The 19,585-nt window shown below is 35.2% G+C and overlaps 3 protein-coding genes and 1 pseudogene across 4 annotated transcripts; 3 read left to right on the top strand and 1 right to left on the bottom strand.

The window, feature by feature from the left end:
• The first annotated feature begins 3,783 nt into the window (after positions 1-3,783).
• LOC107895757 (ATP synthase subunit beta, chloroplastic-like) lies at positions 3,784-4,841 on the top strand. Its single transcript, XM_016820986.2, is given in 3 exon segments — positions 3,784-3,960; positions 4,060-4,618; positions 4,621-4,841. Coding segments are annotated over 3 exon segments (957 nt in total).
• Positions 4,838-5,176, top strand: LOC121207944 (ATP synthase epsilon chain, chloroplastic). The gene has a single exon (XM_041078494.1). The coding sequence runs from the start codon at positions 4,838-4,840 to the stop codon at positions 5,174-5,176; it is 339 nt and encodes a 112-aa protein (XP_040934428.1).
• A 2,116-nt stretch (positions 5,177-7,292) lies between these two features.
• On the top strand, positions 7,293-8,860 carry LOC121208257 (NAD(P)H-quinone oxidoreductase subunit K, chloroplastic-like; annotated as a pseudogene).
• Positions 8,861-16,717: 7,857 nt separating this feature from the next.
• LOC107897513 (uncharacterized) lies at positions 16,718-19,316 on the bottom strand. Of its 2 annotated transcripts, none has more exons than XM_041078797.1 (2): positions 18,145-19,316; positions 16,718-17,586 (listed from the first exon to the last, which is right to left on the bottom strand). In XM_041078797.1, the coding sequence occupies exons 1-2, from the start codon at positions 18,545-18,547 to the stop codon at positions 17,564-17,566; spliced, it is 426 nt and encodes a 141-aa protein (XP_040934731.1). In that variant the 5' UTR covers positions 18,548-19,316; the 3' UTR covers positions 16,718-17,563. The 2 variants fall into 2 exon arrangements, with proteins under 2 accessions (XP_040934731.1, XP_016678486.1); XM_016822997.2 differs by having other exon boundaries at positions 16,718-17,099; positions 18,145-19,313.
• Positions 19,317-19,585: the final 269 nt, after the last annotated feature.

The raw sequence follows: 19,585 nt of genomic DNA, 5'->3' as shown, positions 1-19,585 counted from the left end.
TAAAACTCGGTTGAACAAGCAATTGAACCAAATGAATCAATTCCACCAATCTGATTTTGAAAACCTTAGTGTAGATTAAAAGATTTGAAGAAATACTTTCTTAAAAATTTAAATAAAAAATTTACTTATTTAGTAAATACAATATAGAATTTTAAAATTTTTAATAAATTTGGAAAGAAGTTTTGAGTAATTCAAATTCTTGATACAAATTCTATTTTTCAAAATTCTTATGGTACAATAAAATTGTAACGCCCCAATTTTCGGGAATTTTAAAAATATTGGAAAATTTTAAAAATTCTATGTCCTGTTTGTTTGTCGTAGGATTAAGTACATTAGTGGGCCTCTAGAAGGCCCAAGCTTAAGGTAAAACCTGGTAGTTTTAATTAATTTTAATTCCATAAGAAAAATGGGTTCTGGTTAATTGGGCTTTTAGGTATTAATTGTGTAAAATAAATCACAAGGAAGCATGTGGTAAAGTGGCTAAGTGACGCCACTGGGAATGCTATAAGTGGCGTGTGGATGATTGGGAGGACCCAGGTTCAAGTCACAATGACAGCAAATAAGGGATTAATTTTTATGAATGGAAAAGGTAAGTAGTACTGTTAGGAAGAGTTGGAGTTGCTCGGGAGATTGAGTAAGGAGGGGATAAGGGAGAGAATTTGGGAGCTGATTAGGGAGAGCTGTGTTGGCCGAATAATGGACTCTTGAGAAGCAAGAGTTGGGCGGCCAAGGGGAGCTTTAGGGAGGCAAAATTCGGCTAGGGTTAAGGTCAGTATAAATTCGGCATTAAGGGGAAGTTGGGTCGTTTGCTGACCATTTCCCTCTTCATTTTTCTCCCCTCTCTTCATCAACCTTTTTCTTATTCTCCTTTCTCCTTCATATCCGAACCTTTCTAACCTCTTGTTCATCTCCATCCTTCCATTCAAACGTTTCAAAACCTTCATAGCCTTTGGCCATAAAAAGCCAAAATCCCGAAAGCTACACTTTCTTCTGTGCCAATTTTTCCTAGCAAAATTCTCTTATTTTGCTTGTCATCTTTGGCCAATTCTTTCCTCCTTTAAACCTCAAGTTTTTTTCGACAAGACCACAGTAAAACCCCATTAATTCATCTTTTCTACATAGTTGCAAAAAAGCCGAAAACCCCACTTTCATAGGGACTTAGCCGAATATTGAAAACACTGAAGGCTTGACTTTGGTGATAGTTTGAGGGTAGAGTGGCATTGGATTTAAGTAGGCATCAATTGGAAACATTGGTCGAAGGAATCGGTGGTAAGTAGTTTCAAAACATAGTCTTTCTTTCGTATTTTAAGGAAAGGTAGAAATCCTTAAATGCTAGGGAGGCTATCGATTTGGACTTGTAACCCTAAGGGGTTGTAATAACTATTCTGCATTGGTAAATGGTGTGATTTAGAGGCTACTGATCAAGGGCTTGGACAAGTGGAACGATCAGATTTTTGGATTTAAGACATAGTTCGGCAACAAGGTAAGAGCAAGAAGGTTCTAAGCATGTTTGGCCGAATATGGTAAGGGGCTATTTACTCAGTATTAATTCGATATCTAGAGTAATATGTTAGTGATTTAATTGTATGCAGTTCGTGCGTGGATCTCGACAACGAATTGTTGCAAAACAGGTGTGTAACTGACACCCTCTCATAGACTAGATCGGCAAAAGCCGAAAAGCAGAAATGCTGGAAAGTTGGTATTTTGGGAATTTGCGAGTGTGCGAATGCTCGTAAGATAGTTGGGTTTGCATGTTTGGTACTCTAAAGGTAATAAACTGTAGTACGTGTGATTTTGTACATTTTGATAATGTGGGCTTAATGGGCCAAAAATCGGGTTCATGGGCCAACGGGCTCAATTTGGTAAGTATGCGCGGTAAGTATTCTGATAGTAGTAAATGGATAGGATATGCATGAAAACCCTAGAAGTAGCTAAATCACTACAATACCCTTATGTATGGAAAATTACCATGATACCCCTAGGTGTAAATGACCAATATGCCCCTAGGGTTAATTTTGTCCGAAAAGCATGTTGATTTAAATCTGTATGATGTATGCCATGAATGAATATTTGTTGTATGGGGACATGGGTTATATTTTGGAGGAAGCGTCCTGGTGGCTATGCCACAATTATCTGATCTGGTGGCTCTGTCATATATTTCTGTTCTGGTGGCTCTGCCACGATTATCTGTATCTGGTGACTCTGTCACATTATCTGTTCTGGCAGCCATGCTGCATAATTCTGTGGTGTGTAGCGGTTGGGTGGGTCGAGTAGTCTTCCCACATGGTGAAAGGTTGGTAAGGGGGTGTATGTGGTTGGTTATGTGTTGGGTTTTGCATATACGTGAAATATCTGATCTGATCTGTTATGGGCCTATGGGCTTAATTCTGTATTCTGTTCTGGGCTAAGGCCAATTTATTCTGTTTCTGTGGTTTGAGCTGATATGGGCTATGGTTGGGTTAATTTTACACACTGAGTTTCCCCAAACTCATCCCCTATTTTCATCCATGCAGGTAATCCCCAGCCATAGTGGGCTTGGAGCTGCGAGGGATTCGGAGTGGCCACTCGTTCTGCAATATGGATTTCTTCTGGTGATTTGGACTTCAATTTTCTTTACTTTGATGATTTGGGTTTTGTTATGTAATGAGGCCGCTTATGATTATTTTTAATTGGGTTTCGATTTATAACTTATCATGATGACCTTAAATTATATTAACTATCAAAATGGGCTAGATCTAGGGTTCGTTTTCCAAAAACATAAACTGATTTCGAAGTAACACGATTACAAACAAGGTTTCTGCTATGATAACGTTTTACAAACTTAAATACGTTTTATTCTAAAATAGACATAATTTCAATGGTAACCTAAAATATACGCGATGTTAGAGTGTGGCAATGGCGGTGTGCATGTCTAGGATTGGATCCGAAAGAGCTTGGTACTTCAGCAGTCCGATGGACTCACCTCCTTTTTCTGATTTCCTACCTGGTGCACAGCTTCCATTCACTTTAACCCTTAATGAATTAATCCTTTAAACATCAAGTACGATGTCCTAGACTTAGAATGAAAAAATGTTTTAACGTTTTGATGTGGCACGTTGGATCCGGTCATAACGTCTAGGTCGGGTTTGGGGTGTTACAAAAATAAAAAACACAAATTTAAAAAAAATGTATTTTTCATTTAGTTTCAATATTTATTTTATATTATTAAAAATATTTTTTTTATTTTTCAAATCTAATCATATTATATTTATTCTACATATTATTTTATAAAGTTATTTTGGACTCTTAAATTTATGAATGATTAGCATTTGATGTGAATTAAATATTTTCAACTATTTGTTTTACCTAAAAATATTCATTGTGTTTTTTTTTTGTGACCTACAAGAGAAAGACAAAGCCCTAACAACAACGCGATTAGTGCAACTCAAACTCATGTCGCACCTAAGACAATGAACATCTTAGTCATTAAGCCAACTATGGTATTTAATAATATTAAAATATTCAATGTTTTTTTAGAGGTATTTACTAAGGCTTTTTTACTTTATAATACAAAAAAAATTGCCCAAATGGTATCCCACCTCCATTATTTAGGAAAAAGGTATGGTGTGGGTGGTGGAGGTGATGGAGAGGCAGTACCACCCTTGTTTTCTCACCCCAATCATTAGTTTGTTATACAAAAAAAATAGTTTTGTAACGATAGAGGGATCAGGATCGATGGCGCCGATATACGGGTTCAATACGAGTAGTTGGGTGGTATAGGTAAAATACGGGTATTCGGAAGGTATGGGTGGTGCCTTCCTGATAGGTGGCACCCACTATGGATTTAATCTATTGTCTGACGACCTGATGGGATTTCACCGAGGGCTGATAGGGTTTGATGGGATTGCACATAAAGAGACCTTATATCCATGGTCCCCTCAATCGTGTAAAAAAATGAATGTTGTTTTGATTTCCCCAAAGGTTTGCCCGGGAAAGGTTAAGTACTAGGGTGAGTTTGGACTGAAGGTATCAAATATTATCAATGATCTTGGATCTGAATGATTTGAACTGGGACCGAAAATTTCTGACCCGCCAGGAGCTCTTATGAGAGTTGGATTGACTGCCCTAACTATGGCGGAATATTTCCGAGATGATAATGAACAAGATGTACTTCTATTTATAGACAATATCTTCCGTTTTGTCCAAGCGGGATCCGAAGTATCTGCCTTATTGGGTAGAATGCCTTCCACTGTGGGTAATCAACCCACCCTTAGTACCGAAATGGGTACTTTACAAGAAAGAATTACTTCTACCAAGGAGGGATCCATAACTTCTATTCAAGCAGTTTATGTACCTGCGGATGATTTGACCGACCCTGCCCCTGCCACAACATTTGCGCATTTAGATGCTGCTACCGTACTATCAAGAGGATTAGCTGCCAAAGGTATTTATCCAGCGGTAGATCCTTTAGACTCAACGTCCACTATGCTCCAACCTCGAATCGTTGGTGAGGAACATTATGAAACTGCGCAAAGGGTTAAGCAAACCTTACAGCGTTACAAAGAACTTCAGGACATTATAGCTATCCTTGGGTTGGACGAATTGTCTGAAGAGGATCGCTTAACCGTAGCAAGAGCGCAAAAATTGAGCGTTTCTTATCACAACCCTTTTTCGTAGATGAAGTATTTACCGGTTCCCCGGGGAAATATGTTGGTCTAGCAGAAACACTTAGAGGATTTAAATTGATCCTTTCCGGAGAATTAGACGGTCTTCCTGAACAGGCCTTTTATTTGGTAGGTAACATCGACGAAGCTACTACGAAGGCTACGAACTTAGAAATGGTGAGCAAATTGAAGAAATGACCTTAAATCTTTGCATACCTACCCCTAATCGAATTGGTTGGGATTCAGAAGTGAAAGAAATCATTTTATCTACTAATAGCGGACAAATTGGCGTATTACCAAATCACGCGCCTATTGCCACAGCTGTAGATATAGGTATTTTGAGAATACGCCTTAACGACCAATGGTTAACGATGGCTCTGATGGGTGGTTTTGCTAGAATAGGCAACAATGAAATCACTATTTTAGTAAATGATGCGGAGAAGGGTAGTGACATTGATCCACAAGAAGCTCAGCAAGCTCTTGAAATAGCGGAAGCTAACTTGAGGAAAGCTAAAGGCAAGAGGCAAATCTAGCTCTTAGACGGGCTAGGACACGAGTCGAGGCTATCAACGCGATTTCGTAACGAGTTGGTTAATCGAAAGAATTTCCGTAGAAACAGAACTTTCGTTTATACATCCCATTTTGATTCTGCAGATCAAATACAATCAAAAGTGAAATCAGATTTTGATCTAACGAAAAATTTGAAAATTGAAAACGGAAATAGAATAGGATGAAAAAGATAGAAAATCAATAAAAGAAGTGGGTAGAAAAACTTATTAGACACCGGAATCGATGGTATCTAATAAGTTCTACCTACTATTGGATTTGAACCAATGACACCCGCCGTATGAAAGCAATACTCTAACCACTGAGTTAAGTAGGTCATTTATTATCATAAGGAATCATAAAGAGAAAGAAAAGGGACCTATTACATCGATGGATTATAAATCCAATATTACTTCTAAGCAATACCAATCAAACCACCAAAAGGGTATGATTATGATATTGGATTATGTAATATTCATCTTGACAAGAAATTATCTACATAATATGATAAAATATGTATCACAAACACAAGGGCTATAGCTTAGTTGGTAGAGCACCTCGTTTACACGTGCGCCAATGTTTTTCAGGGAAGTCTATCATGCAATCAAAAGAATTGATCTTTTTAAGAAATCGATGTCTTACTCCATTACTTTGAAGGAACAAAACAAGAGAACAATAGCCTGACAAATGGTTCGGTCCGATTCGGGTGCTGTTTAGGCAAGATCCGAATCGAACCCATCATTGATTTGAGATATTGATAGTGTGAATACCTGGTCTATTCAATGCTAGGCATAATGAGTATAAGGACCTCAAAAATGCTCTTTTCGTCCTATGAATCTTAAGGTGTATGAAGTTTCATGTTTGATTTTTTAATCAGAATGGTAGAGACTCCATTTAACTTAGGTTGATCTAGGCCAAAAGTAGACCTACGTCAAGATAACCCTTCCCCTCTTTGAAACACTTTGGAAGTGCTCCTGTATCAGTAATGAATCAGAGCACAATAATCAGAGCACACGGAATCGTATTCTCTTTTTATGTTAGAAAAAAATATATATACGGTAGACTAATTGATATTTCTATCAGTTAATGAAAGAGCCCAATGCAAAAAAAAAATGCATGTTGGGTCTTTGAAATAGGCCGAATCATTTTGATAATAATCAGTTCGATCTGTTTTACCGATAAGGTCTACGGTTCGAGTCCGTATAGCCCTATATTTTCGAATTTTCTATTTTATTAATTTTAAATATTCATTAAATTTATTAAATTAAGAAAAATGAAAATAATATTCTTAAAACTAAAGCAAACTAAAACAATAAAGAATATCCAAATACAACTAAAAATAAAAAGGTTATATAGTTTTTTTCCTAATTATTGTATTCTTTGTTGATTGGAACTGGTCGCTTCCAATTGCTTGGTTAAAATCATTCCCATAAGCTCACTCATAGGGAGATCACTCAGAGTATAACCCTGAAAACAAAAGCGCATTTCAACGGATCCAATCGCTCTTTTTTTTTCTTGGATAAGAATAAAATAAACAAAACCCCATTTTCTTAATTAATCCTCGCGGGTAGATTGATTTTTGATTGATTCTACATAAATAGATATAAAATAAAAGATTTCTATTTATTCTAAGTCTATAATTTCGAATTTATATTTAGAATAAATAGAATTTCGAATTAAAAGTTTTTTTATTTCTAATTCTAATAAATATTAGATATTAGTTAGATATTAGAATTCCTTTTATTTAGAAAAATCCGAAATGAAGTGAAAACGAAAAAGTATTACTTGTTTTGGATTTGTATAGTATTATACTATATATAGTATAAATATATATTTATACTAGTATTATACAAATTAGTACTATATCGAAATGAAATCGAAATAAGTGGAATGTAAATAAAATAGGATTAATTCCAATCAATAAATCTTAAAATGCAACATGGAAACACAACAAACAAACGAAACTAGATGATTCGATCAAACTGAATTGTTGTTTTGACTAAACAAACAGTTGCGGATGACTTGAAATGAATTCCAGGTCGAAGCGACTAATCCGATCTATTTTTCACATTCATAGGAGTTCGTCTATATTTCTGCTTTACGAATATGATATTTTCTGGGCATTTCTAATAATATCAAATGCTATTCCTATTTTGGCATTTCTAATTTCTGGAGTTTTAGCCCCGATTAGAAAGGGTCCAGAAAAACTTTCTAGTTATGAATCGGGTATAGAACCAATGGGCGATGCTTGGTTACAATTTCGAATCCGTTATTATATGTTTGCTCTAGTTTTTGTTGTTTTTGATGTTGAAACGGTTTTTCTTTATCCATGGGCAATGAGTTTCGATGTATTGGGGGTACCCGTATTATAGAAGCTTTCATTTTCGTGCTTATCCTAATTGTTGGTTCAGCTTATGCATGGCGAAAAGGAGCATTGGAATGGTTTAGTTCCTGAATATTCAGATAATAAAAAGAAAGAAAAAAGTCAAAATAATAATAACATTGAGTATGATTCCATCAATTTCCCTTACTTGATCGAACAACCCAAAATTAGTTATTTCAACTACATTAAATGATCTTTCAAATTGGTCAAGACTCTCCAGTTTATGGCCGCTTCTTTATGGTACCAGTTGTTGCTTTATTGAATTTGCTTCATTAATAGGCTCACGCTTCGACTTTGATCGTTATAGGTTGGTACCAAGATCGAGTCCTAGACAGGCAGACCTAATTTTAACAGCTGAAACAGTAACAATGAAAATGGCGCCCTCTTTAGTGAGATTATATGAACAAATGCCCAACCTAAATATGTTATCGCTATGGGCGCTGTGTACAATTACAGGAGGGATGTTCAGTTCTGATTCTTATAGTACTGTTCGGGAGGTCGATAAGCTAATTCCCGTAGATGTCTATTTGCCGGGCTGCCCCCTAAACCCGAGGCAGTTATAGATGCTATAACAAAACTTAGTAAGAAAATATCTCGCGAAATCTATGAAGATCGAATTAGATTTCAACAGGGCGATCGGTGTTTTACTACCAATCACAAGTTTTATCTTGTACACAGTACTTGTACTGGAAATTATAATCAAGGATTGCTCTATCAACCACCATCTACTTCAGAGATTCGTCCTGAAACATTTTTCAACTACAAGGGTTCACTATCTTCCCACGAATTAGTAAATTAGGTAGGATTTTTTTTTACAGAAACAGACAACGAATTAATCTTCATAAATTCAATTTCATCATAAATGCGAAATACTTATCTTATAAAAATGACAAATAAAAAAGAAAAGTGCGGGAGAGATAAAAAGATGCAGGGTCGTTTTCTGTTTGGCTAGTCAAACACGGGCTAGTTCATAGATCTTTGGGCTTCGATTACCAAGGAATAGAGACTTTACAAATAAAGCCTGAGGATTGGCATTCCATTGCTGTTATTTTATATGTATATGGTTACAATTATCTACGTTCCCAATGTGCCTATGATGTAGCACCAGGCGGACTGTTAGCCAGTGTATATCATCTTACGAGAATAAAGTATGGTGTAGATCAACCGGAAGAGGTATGTATAAAAGTATTTGCTCCAAGGAGTAACCCTAGAATTCCGTCTGTTTTCTGGGTTTGGAAAAGTTCAGATTTTCAAGAATGAGAATCTTATGACATGTTGGGAATCTCTTATGAAAATCATCCACGACTGAAACGTATTTAATGCCTGAAAGTTGGATAGGGTGGCCTTTACGTAAGGATTACATTGCCCCCAATTTTTATGAAATACAAGACGCTCATTGAATGATAAGAAACTAATTACAACTTCGAATATTCAAGGAATATTTGTACATTCTCTTCTAGCTCAAACAGAGGAATTGAGGTTTCATTCGTATTCTTATGGATAGGCTAATAAATAAAAAGAAATAAAAGACAATACATCATTGAGATTCTCGATTTTTGAAGAGACTTTTTTATTTATTTTATTTCAGACGAGCCGAGACAATAGGATGAACAACAAGGGTTCTGTACCGTGAATTTGTATCGCGCACATCACTTAGATGAACTCTAGAGAGTCGCATAGAAGGGAATGAAGAAATGGAATATGAAAGAGAATACAAAGAAATAAATGAAAGGGGATCGGCTTCTATTTGTACTGTAGCTGAGATGAGTCTTGGTTATTTCTATCCTTGAACTCCTCTAGACCCGACTTTTTCTTGGGCCTTTCAACTAACTATTTTTATTTTAATTTTTAATTAAATATGTATGAAGTATTACCATTCTTTTTGAATGTGAGAAGCCGCAGTGTGAACAAATAAAAAAGAAGAGAAAGATAAGCAAATTTTGTCTTTTACTACATTATAATAGACACATTAGAATAGACTCTTTGCTCATTTTAAAAAGAGAAAAAAATACAAAATAAAATAAATAAAGAGAGGGTTTACTCTCAGATACCTAGCTAGATAAGTATGTATTATGTCGATCCATATCAATTAATTTGTAGAGTAGATACTCATACAAATTAATCATATGCCAGGAACCAGATTTGAACTGGTGACACGAGGATTTTCATCCTCTTCTCTACCAACTGAGCTATCCCGACCATTACCGACGCATTATCTTCATAATACTAGATGACTTGGGTCTATGTCAATTAAAAATGAAAACAAAAAAACGAAAAAGTATTAAATTAAAATCTCGAACAGGAATTTCTTAGATCTTTAAAAGGAAGACTTTGTAAATTTCCATATGAGTAATCATATGTATTATGAATCATTCAAATAGGTATTCCTTGCTCAAGAGATTTCTATGTATATCATATATATATCACATCACACTATATCACAAGACTTGTGATAAGAGAACAAAATTCTGCTATGCTAGGATACCTTGTAAAACGCAAAGAATAGGATGAATGAGAAACATAAGGAACTTTGAACCACTAACAAAAAGGGTAGGATAAAATAAATAGACAGCAAACGGGCTTTTGGGGTTGGGGATAGAGGGACTTGAACCCTCACGATTTTTAAAGTCGACGGATTTTCCTCTTACTATAAATTTCATTGTTGTCGGTATTGATATTGACATGTAGAACGGGACTCTATCTTTATTCTCGTCCGATTAATCAGTTTTTCAAAAGATTTATCAGACTATGGAATGAATGATTTGATTAATGACTATTCTATTCGATTCTTTCTTCAACTTGGAATCGATTCACAACAATTCTTTTTATTTTTCATATTTTCATATAAATAAATTGATATTGCATATAATAAAATAAAAAAAAATACGGGTTCGATTCGTCTTTTTTGAGATAGTTTTTCATTAGTATACCTATAAAAAAAATAGGTATATCTTGCATCCTTTCTAGAGTTTCGATATTCGATATAAGGATTCCTTTACCAACAGTCAACCCCATTTGTTAGAATAGCTTCCATTGAGTCTCTGCACCTATCCTTTCCTTTTTTTCTTATTCTCGCTTGCTGAACCTTTGTTCATGTTTATTTTGTAAAATAATAAAATAATAGGATTTGGCTCAGATTGCCCATTTTTCATTCAGGGTTTCTCTGAATTTGAAAGTTATCACTTAGTAGGTTTCCATACCAAGGCTCAATCCAATTAAGTTCGTAACGTCTACCAATTTCGCCATATCCCCTTTTGTGTCTTGAGATTAGGATCTCATTAGGATGCCCCTCCTTCCCCCTTTCTCCTCCTTTCCCCCTTCTTTCATTTGTTTATTTTCTTTCGTTTATTTATTTGCTTTCTTTTTATGCAAACCGTTGAATTTAGTAGATATAGATACAGATTCTTATATGAAGGGTCTTTACCTATTTTCTTGTTTGTTTATCCGTCTTTGTCTCTATCGGAGACCCATATTAATTTTTATTTGGTCCATCAAAATATTTTATCATTTCTGTATTCGCAATTCAATATAGATGGGTATTCCATAACATATATATGTCCCTCTTACTCTCAGTTTTCTCAGGCAATTTGGTAGAATACTCGAAGGGTCGATTCTTTTTTTCGTCTTAGCTTCTGTCTTTATGAATGAAAACAAAAGAAAGGAGTCTCTCATTATGATCTGGATTTTATTTCTATGGGTTGACATGCCACACCTAACAAGCTTGAAAAATAATTATCAACCCCCAAGATTGGATGATAAGAACTACCTCCAGATTGTGAATAAGACTGCTCGAGTTTGGGTGTCGGCTCCGGTTTGAGTGCAAAAGGCTAATGTAGCAGATGATGTGAGAGGTGCCCTAGTCTTTGCATTTGTGGAGGGACTAGCATCATTTGCCCACCAAATAAAAAAGGTTTCCCACATGCTATGTATCAGTATCAATACTCTTTTGAGGGCTGCAAATCAAATGCATAATCCATATGAGGTTTTTGCCTCATCCAATCATTCCACAGTACAAGATATTCTCCATGCTCTAATATCCAATTCTTATATTTTTCCTTTTTTTGTTAATTAAGTGTACAGCCTCCAAACTCCATGGAGGAATTGGAATATGTTGGACACACTCGAACTGTCATAGTATTCAATCCCCATTGTAACACCCCTAACTCGTATTCGTCGCCGGAATAGGGTTACAGAGCATTACCAGACTCATTATTTAAATAAACATACATTTCACATTCAATTTTCATTTTCAAATAAAAATCATTCACATTCAATCATATTTTCCCTAAGATGAGCCCTCGAGGCCCAAATCATGCATTAGAAGTGGTTCGGGACTAAACTAATAACTCAGTAAATTTTTGGAAAACCTAGAAAAAATTTCAAAATAAAGGAGACACACGTCCATGTGGCCTGGCAGTGTGTCTCATATGGCCAAAGACACGCCTGTGTCACAGGCCGTGTGGACATTCGAAATGGGATCACATGGTCGTGTCCCAACCCATGTCCTACCCTGTGTAACTTTCTGGCTTGGGTCACGCAACCAACCACACGCCCGTGTGACTAGCCCGTGTACCCTTCGAAATGGCCTCACACGTCCGTGTGCCAAGACGTGTGCTAGGCCGTGCCAAAATTGTAAGGTATACTGACTTATGCCACACGGCCAAGTCACACGCCCGTGTGTTGGTCCGTGTGGAGCATACTGACTTGGATTCTAATTAAACATCAGGAGACATACGGCCATGTCACCTAACCGTGTTTCACACACGGCTAAGACACACGCCCGTGTCTCTGCCTGTATGGACAAAAATAAGCTATTTTCCAAGCCATCTTTCTCACCCAAACATTGCATCAATAGGCATTCAAACCAATATCAACCAAACCTAATTCATGTCATTTCAATATCAACAACTATATTACTCATAATATCATGTTTTTGCCAATTCACAACATACCAATTTCACATCTAAAAATCACCAAATGGTCACTTTCAAACATATATTATTTGTTTATTACTAGAATATTAATCCAATCTTAATTTCAACCATTTTCTACCTTTAACACCAATTCTCAACAAACATTCACATAAAAATTAAACACAGCATATCAAAAGACCATTTGCACATATATATACATAACCAAATATACTTCATTTACAAGCCAAATCAATTGGCTAAATCCATTATCAACATATAAATCATAATAACCACAAATTCTATACATGCCATATAACCAAATACATAAGCTTAAAAGTACCAAAACGATAGCTAGATAGTGTGATGAGATCTCCGAAACTCCCAATCTGAACAAGCTTCTAAATCATTATAAAACACGAAAAAGTAAACAGAGTAAGCTATAAAGCTTAGTAAGCTCGTATGCTTAATAAGTAAAACTTACCATTCAACTACAATTCAAGAACTTAAACATCACATAATGTAATTCAATTTAAATTCAAAACTTAACACATATTCAATCCAAAGGTTAGACATGAATTCATCCCTTTTCTCGATTCAATGATTGTATAGCTCACGTACATACCTATACTAACTCGTATCAATTTGATACTCTTCCAATTCATCGATTTACACATTGAACCATTTGGAATAATATTGGATACTCAGGAATCTCGCACCCTAAGTGCCAATACCAGGCCGAAGCCATCTCAATCTCATATCTCATATAATGCTCACTCTCGAGCTATCAACGAGTCTGCTCACTCAAGCTGACAGTCAAGACGTAGCTACACGGTGCTACTCACACAAGCTGACGAAAATCTGCAACACATGCTGAAAAACTCAGCCATCGGTAGAACGTACGGACCAGCACCCAAACACAATAACCCATAATGACATGTCATTTGTATCCTATCTATTCCTAGGGTTCAACCAGGATTTAACATTGTCGAATCTTCGTCGAAAATTTCCGGAGGATTGTATTCAAAATTAATTCAATAATAAAGCATTTAAAACACAATTATATTAATGCTTATTAACATGCGAACTTACCTCAATCACAAAAAGGTCAGAACAAGATCGACTAGTCCAATATTTTTTTCCCCCGATCTAGATCCGAACTATTCTTTTCTTGATCTATATATAATCAAATTTAACCTATTTAATTATTATTTTATTAAATTTAACCCAAATTTCATATTATGGAAATTTTACACTTTTTCCCCTAATATTTTAACTTCTTTACAATTTAGTGCCTAGCTTATAAAAATGCAAATTCATGAAATTAAACTTATACCCATGCTAGTCAAATTTCCCTTATTATCATAGCAGCCCATATTTTTCATTATTTCACACGTTTACCACACAATTTATCACTTTTTTCAATTTAATCCCTAATTGAAAATTTTATCAAAAATCACTTAACAAATGTTGTTTATCTAACAACAATCATTCATTTTCTATCATCAAATATCAAGATACACACATATTCTTCAATGGTAAAACCCTAAATCTTTAACAATTTTGCAAATTAGTCCCTGGGCTAGCTAGATTAAGCTACAACGACTCCGAAAACATAAAAATCTTTAAAAACCGAGCAAAAATGCACTTACATACAAGGAGTTTATAGCCAAACCTTCAAGAGCTCAAAAATGGTGTATTTTCTTCCTTACTTTCGGCTAGGTGAAGAAGATGAACAAAAAAAGTGGTTTTGTTTCTCTTAATTAATCTTTATTAATTAATTTACTATAGTAACCTTATTATTAACTTAAAATTCACCTATTTAATGTCCATCTTTGTCCACTCATACTATTAATGGTCTAATTACAACATAAGGACCTCCAATTTAAGGTTCCATAGGTATTAGACACCTTTAGCTATTAGAACACAACTTTTACACTTTACGCGTTTTAGTCCTTTTTATCAAATTAAGCACTCAAATGATAAAATTTCTTAACGAAATTTTCACACAATCATACTATCATGCTGTAGACCTTAAAATAATAATAAAATAAATATTTTGACCTCAGATTTGTGGTTCTAAAACCACTGTTCTGATTTGACTAAAAACTGGTTGTTACACCTATTATACCACTCGATGGTTGAGAAATTCAACAGGGGTGCGTTAATGCACCACAAGTGTCAGTGGATGTGAGCAGACAAGGGAATAATAGTTGCAGTGTCTAGGAAAGAATATGGCATCCATATGAATTGCACAATTAATAATATCGTTATAGTAACACGAGTCAAATAACATAAATAAAGTAATTACATGTAATGAATATTAGTAAAAATTACCCCCTCCCCAATGCGTGTCTCAATCATTTGGTGGTAAATTGGAAGTGAATATAACTCCCGATACCCGGAGAAGAACTCCATATATGAAAAAAAGTAAACTTGTTAGAACAAATTTTCATAAGTAAAGTAAAATTCTAGTTATAATGGTTAAATTTTATCACCTATTCACGAGTGGGAAGACATATGTTTGATGGGTAATTGATGTCAAGAATGACATCTTATAAAGCGCCTAGGACTGCAGCAATACCAAGCACCCGTTTATTTCCATGGCATGACCCTTTTTCGTTCGACAAAGCTCGCGATAAAATGTACTTATTACTGCTGAGCCCTAATTTATATGAATGGGCAGTGTATAAATCAAATAATAGGGACAATTACATCAAGTGGATATTGTTGTTATTTGCATCTAGCATGAGTACGCCTCTTATCATATGTATTATATTTGCTTAAACGGCGTACATCACCTCTCATTCAGTGGCAATACTCAATAAATACTCGAAATTTTCCTTCAGCCATGAAAATCTTAAACTCGTAAATTTATTGCCATGATTACCAGGCGAGCATCCTAGTAAGTCATATAAAAGGGTTGCTAGTTCGGACATTGTACTTACACTCGTGACTGCACTACCGTCGATTGGAGCTTGAGTTGCAGTGCAACATCTTCCAGAGTGATGGTGCACTCCCCACACGGCAAATGAAATGTGTGGGTCTCTAGGCACCACCACATGACCAAAGCCAAAATCAAGTCATACTTCAAATCAAACATGCGTATCATTGCAGTTGATCCAAATCTTGATGTCTCCAAGTATGGCATAAGATGGGGATCTGGCACATAGCCCACATCGTTGACACAACCCTTCAGTACGTGATACAGACCCTGAATATATTAAATTACCGCAATAGTTAATATATTCAAATTAAATAAAAAATATCGTGGAAATTTATAACGGGACCCATGAATAACAAATAATAATTTTATTATCACCACATTAATCGCATCTGATATGTGACCCATTTCTATAACCAAATAAGTTATTTCAATATCTTCAGTTTCAAATAATAAAAAATTTAACCGTCGCCTGAACAAATAGTTATAAGGTCCCCTTACAATAATTTTTTTTTTTACAATCAAAACACCATTCTTTTCTTTTACATAGTTGAGAGGAGTATGGTTATAAGGTCCCCTTATGTGGAATCTCGTGAAACCCTATCAGTCCCCCGTGAAATCCCATCAAGCAGTCAGACAATGGGTCAAATCCACAGCCGATGTCAGTTGTCAAAGAGGCACCATCCAATTGGTGCCGCCTGTCAGAAAAGCGTCACCCATACCACCCAAATACCCGTATAGTGGGGCCGCTAATCCCGATCCCTCAATCGTTAAAAAACTATTTTTTATAACAGACTAATGATTGGGGTGAGAAAACAAGAGTGGTGCCGCATCACCATCTTGCATCACCCACATTATACCATTTTTGTAAATAATTAAGTGAAATACCATTTTGGTATTTATTATTATTTTTGTATTATATAAGTAAAAAAATCTATTCATCAATAAATGTATATTAAATTATTAATATACAATAATATTATAAATTAATATAATAGAAATATCAAATCGATTAGAAAATTTACATGAATAACAAGTATAATTACATCGATAAATTTCACAATTCGATCATCAAAATATTAACCGTACAAAGAAATACAAGATACAAAAACAACTTTAATTTTATACAACTTTATAGTATCGATATATTATTTAAAAAATTATTTACCAAAGGAAATATAACCTCTTCCAAATTTTAAAATTTTTTATCCAACTCATCCTATATGAAGGCTAAATTAAAGAGTAATTAACAGATGAGCAAATACAAAGAAATAATGAATATTTGCAAAAGAAAAAAAAATGATAAGATGGTAGATTAATATGCCGAAATGATCAAAATTATTGACAGTAGAGAAATAGAGGTGAAAGCAAGGACCATTTGGTTGCATATATACAGCAAAGCTATTTACAAAATCCACCATGTCTTCATGTTTCCATACATCACTTCAATTGCATGTAAAGCACACAAACATCCTCTTTGCACATCGTCATTCTTCATTCACCTTCACCTTCACCTTCCCTGCATTCCACCGGATGCACTAGCAGATCCCCTTCACACATTTTCTTACATTATTACTTCAACAGTACCGCCGAAGATTTCATTTATGGTCGCTCAGTACGCTTTCAGAAGTTCTCCAGAGAAGAAAACCACTGCTGTACAGAGTTGCTTCCCTCTGCATATTTTTAACCAAGATGCAAACAGTTTAGTATGCATGATGAAATCTTCTGCTCCTGTAAAACATCCGACGCAGCATCTACAAATATCTCTATAAACCTCAGAAACACCCACTCATCCATCTTTGAATTAAAGAGAGTTAACGATGACAAGTCCAAACAGTATATTCTAAATTGTGATTGAATGCAATATATGTATATGCAAGCTGAGCCATATTGTAATAAATCGAGCATTGGGACTCAAGATTCTTTGGAATTCAAACTAAGAGTCCAACACCAAAAGCTGCTTAAAACCATGAATTGTCATTCGAGGAGAAGATTGCAACAAATTGGGCAATCAAAGTTCTCCCTGGAAACTGATCCTGCTAAGTCTGCAGAGACATTTGGACAAGTTGCATCAATGATTATCTACCAATTCCTTTCTATACAATGCCTCTCGATTCAAGCTGTCCTAAACCCGACCCTAAAACCCACCCAAAGAGGGATCTGCCAAGAAAGAAAGGCGAAAAAAAAAAAAGAAAAACGAAAAGAAAAGATAAGGATGCAATAGAAGTTTAACATATCATTACTCATTTCATTTTATTAAAAGGAACTAAACTACAGTCTAACATATAGTCACTTGACCACTAGAGGTTGAGCTCAAAGCTCATCAAGTTCAATGCACCATGTTACGTTAACAAGCGCAAACGTAAAGCTGTAGTTTTCATTGAAATGTATGTTCCATTAGAACCTTTTCCTAATTTGAATGTAGCATGCTGCAGGGATTTTGTGCAATATATTGCTCTGAATCATCATTTTTCTTTAAGAACCCAAGTCTAACACATAATCATACACAGGTACGGATTATGATCCTCTAACACCCCGAGTACATAACATTGATAGTTCCATTTAGTAGAAACAGAAAAAGTTTATAATCAGGCATTGAAAGGAATGAAGAACAATCTTAACTGCTTGACCAAGATAGATAAAACATCTTTTAACCTAACATAATATTTTATTTTAAAAAAAAGAGTAAATTAAGATAGGGATAAGGGAAGGTCTTACCAGAAGAGAAGCCATTAGAGAGGTTCTTGATTGCACTCAAGAACTGGTTATTACGGCCTTCTACAAGTTGTTTGCAACCAGGTTTGTAACAGGGAACCAACACAACAAATCCACCATCTTCATTACCACTTTGAAAACCAGGACCATGGGGTTCTTCCCATCCAATGGACCATTCTGGACCATCAGATTCATATCCAGATAAATACCCACCATCTGATTGAACCACTCTTGTCTTTTCACCACCTTGCCACTTTCCCTTTCCCTTTGATGGGGTTATTTTTGTTTGGAATATTACAGTTTCAGAAGATGAAGAATTCAAAGAAGACCCATTTGAAACAAGCTGTTTATCTTTACTTCCAATACTCCAAAACCTCCATGGAAAACTAGAAAAGGAAACTGCCATTTCTTTTTCTTTAATGAAAAAAGCTTTAAAACTTCATAAACCACGACATTAGGAAATTACCAATAGAGTTTGATAATTAGAAGGGCAAGATGAAAATCAGGAAAGATATTAATTGAATCCAACAAATTTTTTGAATCATAATTAAAATCAAAAAGCTTGTAAACTGAACTCAGGCAAACTGTCTTCTGTATAGATTTTTTTTGCTTAAAAATAATCAAAACCCAAACAAGTTTATGATCCAACCAAAAGGATTTCTTTTTGGGTCTACAGTTTTATGACCCTTTTCTCTAGTCCCCAAAGTTCAACCGAAGTCAACAAACAGAAAAGCTCAAAATATTTCCAAATTTTACAACTTCAGCTTCGAGCCTGGAAGCTCAAACTTCTTAGAATCGGCGCTTCGATTTGGAAAATATGACTGAAAGTCGGGATTATCCGGGACCGGCAAAGGAATTAAGAGGTGATTGCCAACGCTATTACTGCCAAAGCAAGAATCGGGGAAAAAAAGCGTCACGAAAAATGAACAAAACCAAACGTTTCACCGAAGGAAAAAGGAAATTCCAAGCTTTAATCAATGAAAAAACAAAAAAAAATTACAGGTAAAATTCAACACACTGGAGACTAGAGATAGAGAGAAAGAAACTTTTAATCGATAAAAGATTAAAGGGAAAATTGAGAACAATATAATTTTCTATCTCTCACTCATCTCCATTTTTGTTTTTTCCTTCAGTTTCTCTCTCTACTGTGAGAATCAAAGTGGTTAGGATCGTCTTCCACAACCATTTATAGGGGGGGGTTTTAATCAAACTACATCAGACGGTTCAGATGCAACGGTCTAAGTAAATGATTAAAGGATTATTTTATTTAAATATAGATATTTTGTTAATATATTGATTAACCTTTGATTCGGAGACAAGTGGACTGGCAACCATCCAGTTATGCTTACGTGTGCATCGCAAAGTCCAATCAATGCGCCCATACATGTTCTAGCTCGACACTTGTAAATTGCTAGACCTTTAGTTGTTTGGAAAACAAAAATTA

Source organism: Gossypium hirsutum, chromosome A10 (genome assembly GCF_007990345.1).
Source record: "Gossypium hirsutum isolate 1008001.06 chromosome A10, Gossypium_hirsutum_v2.1, whole genome shotgun sequence".
Classification (NCBI taxonomy): domain Eukaryota; kingdom Viridiplantae; phylum Streptophyta; class Magnoliopsida; order Malvales; family Malvaceae; genus Gossypium; species Gossypium hirsutum.
Note: the sequence above shows the minus strand (reverse complement) of the source record. Positions and strands in the feature narration are given on the sequence as shown.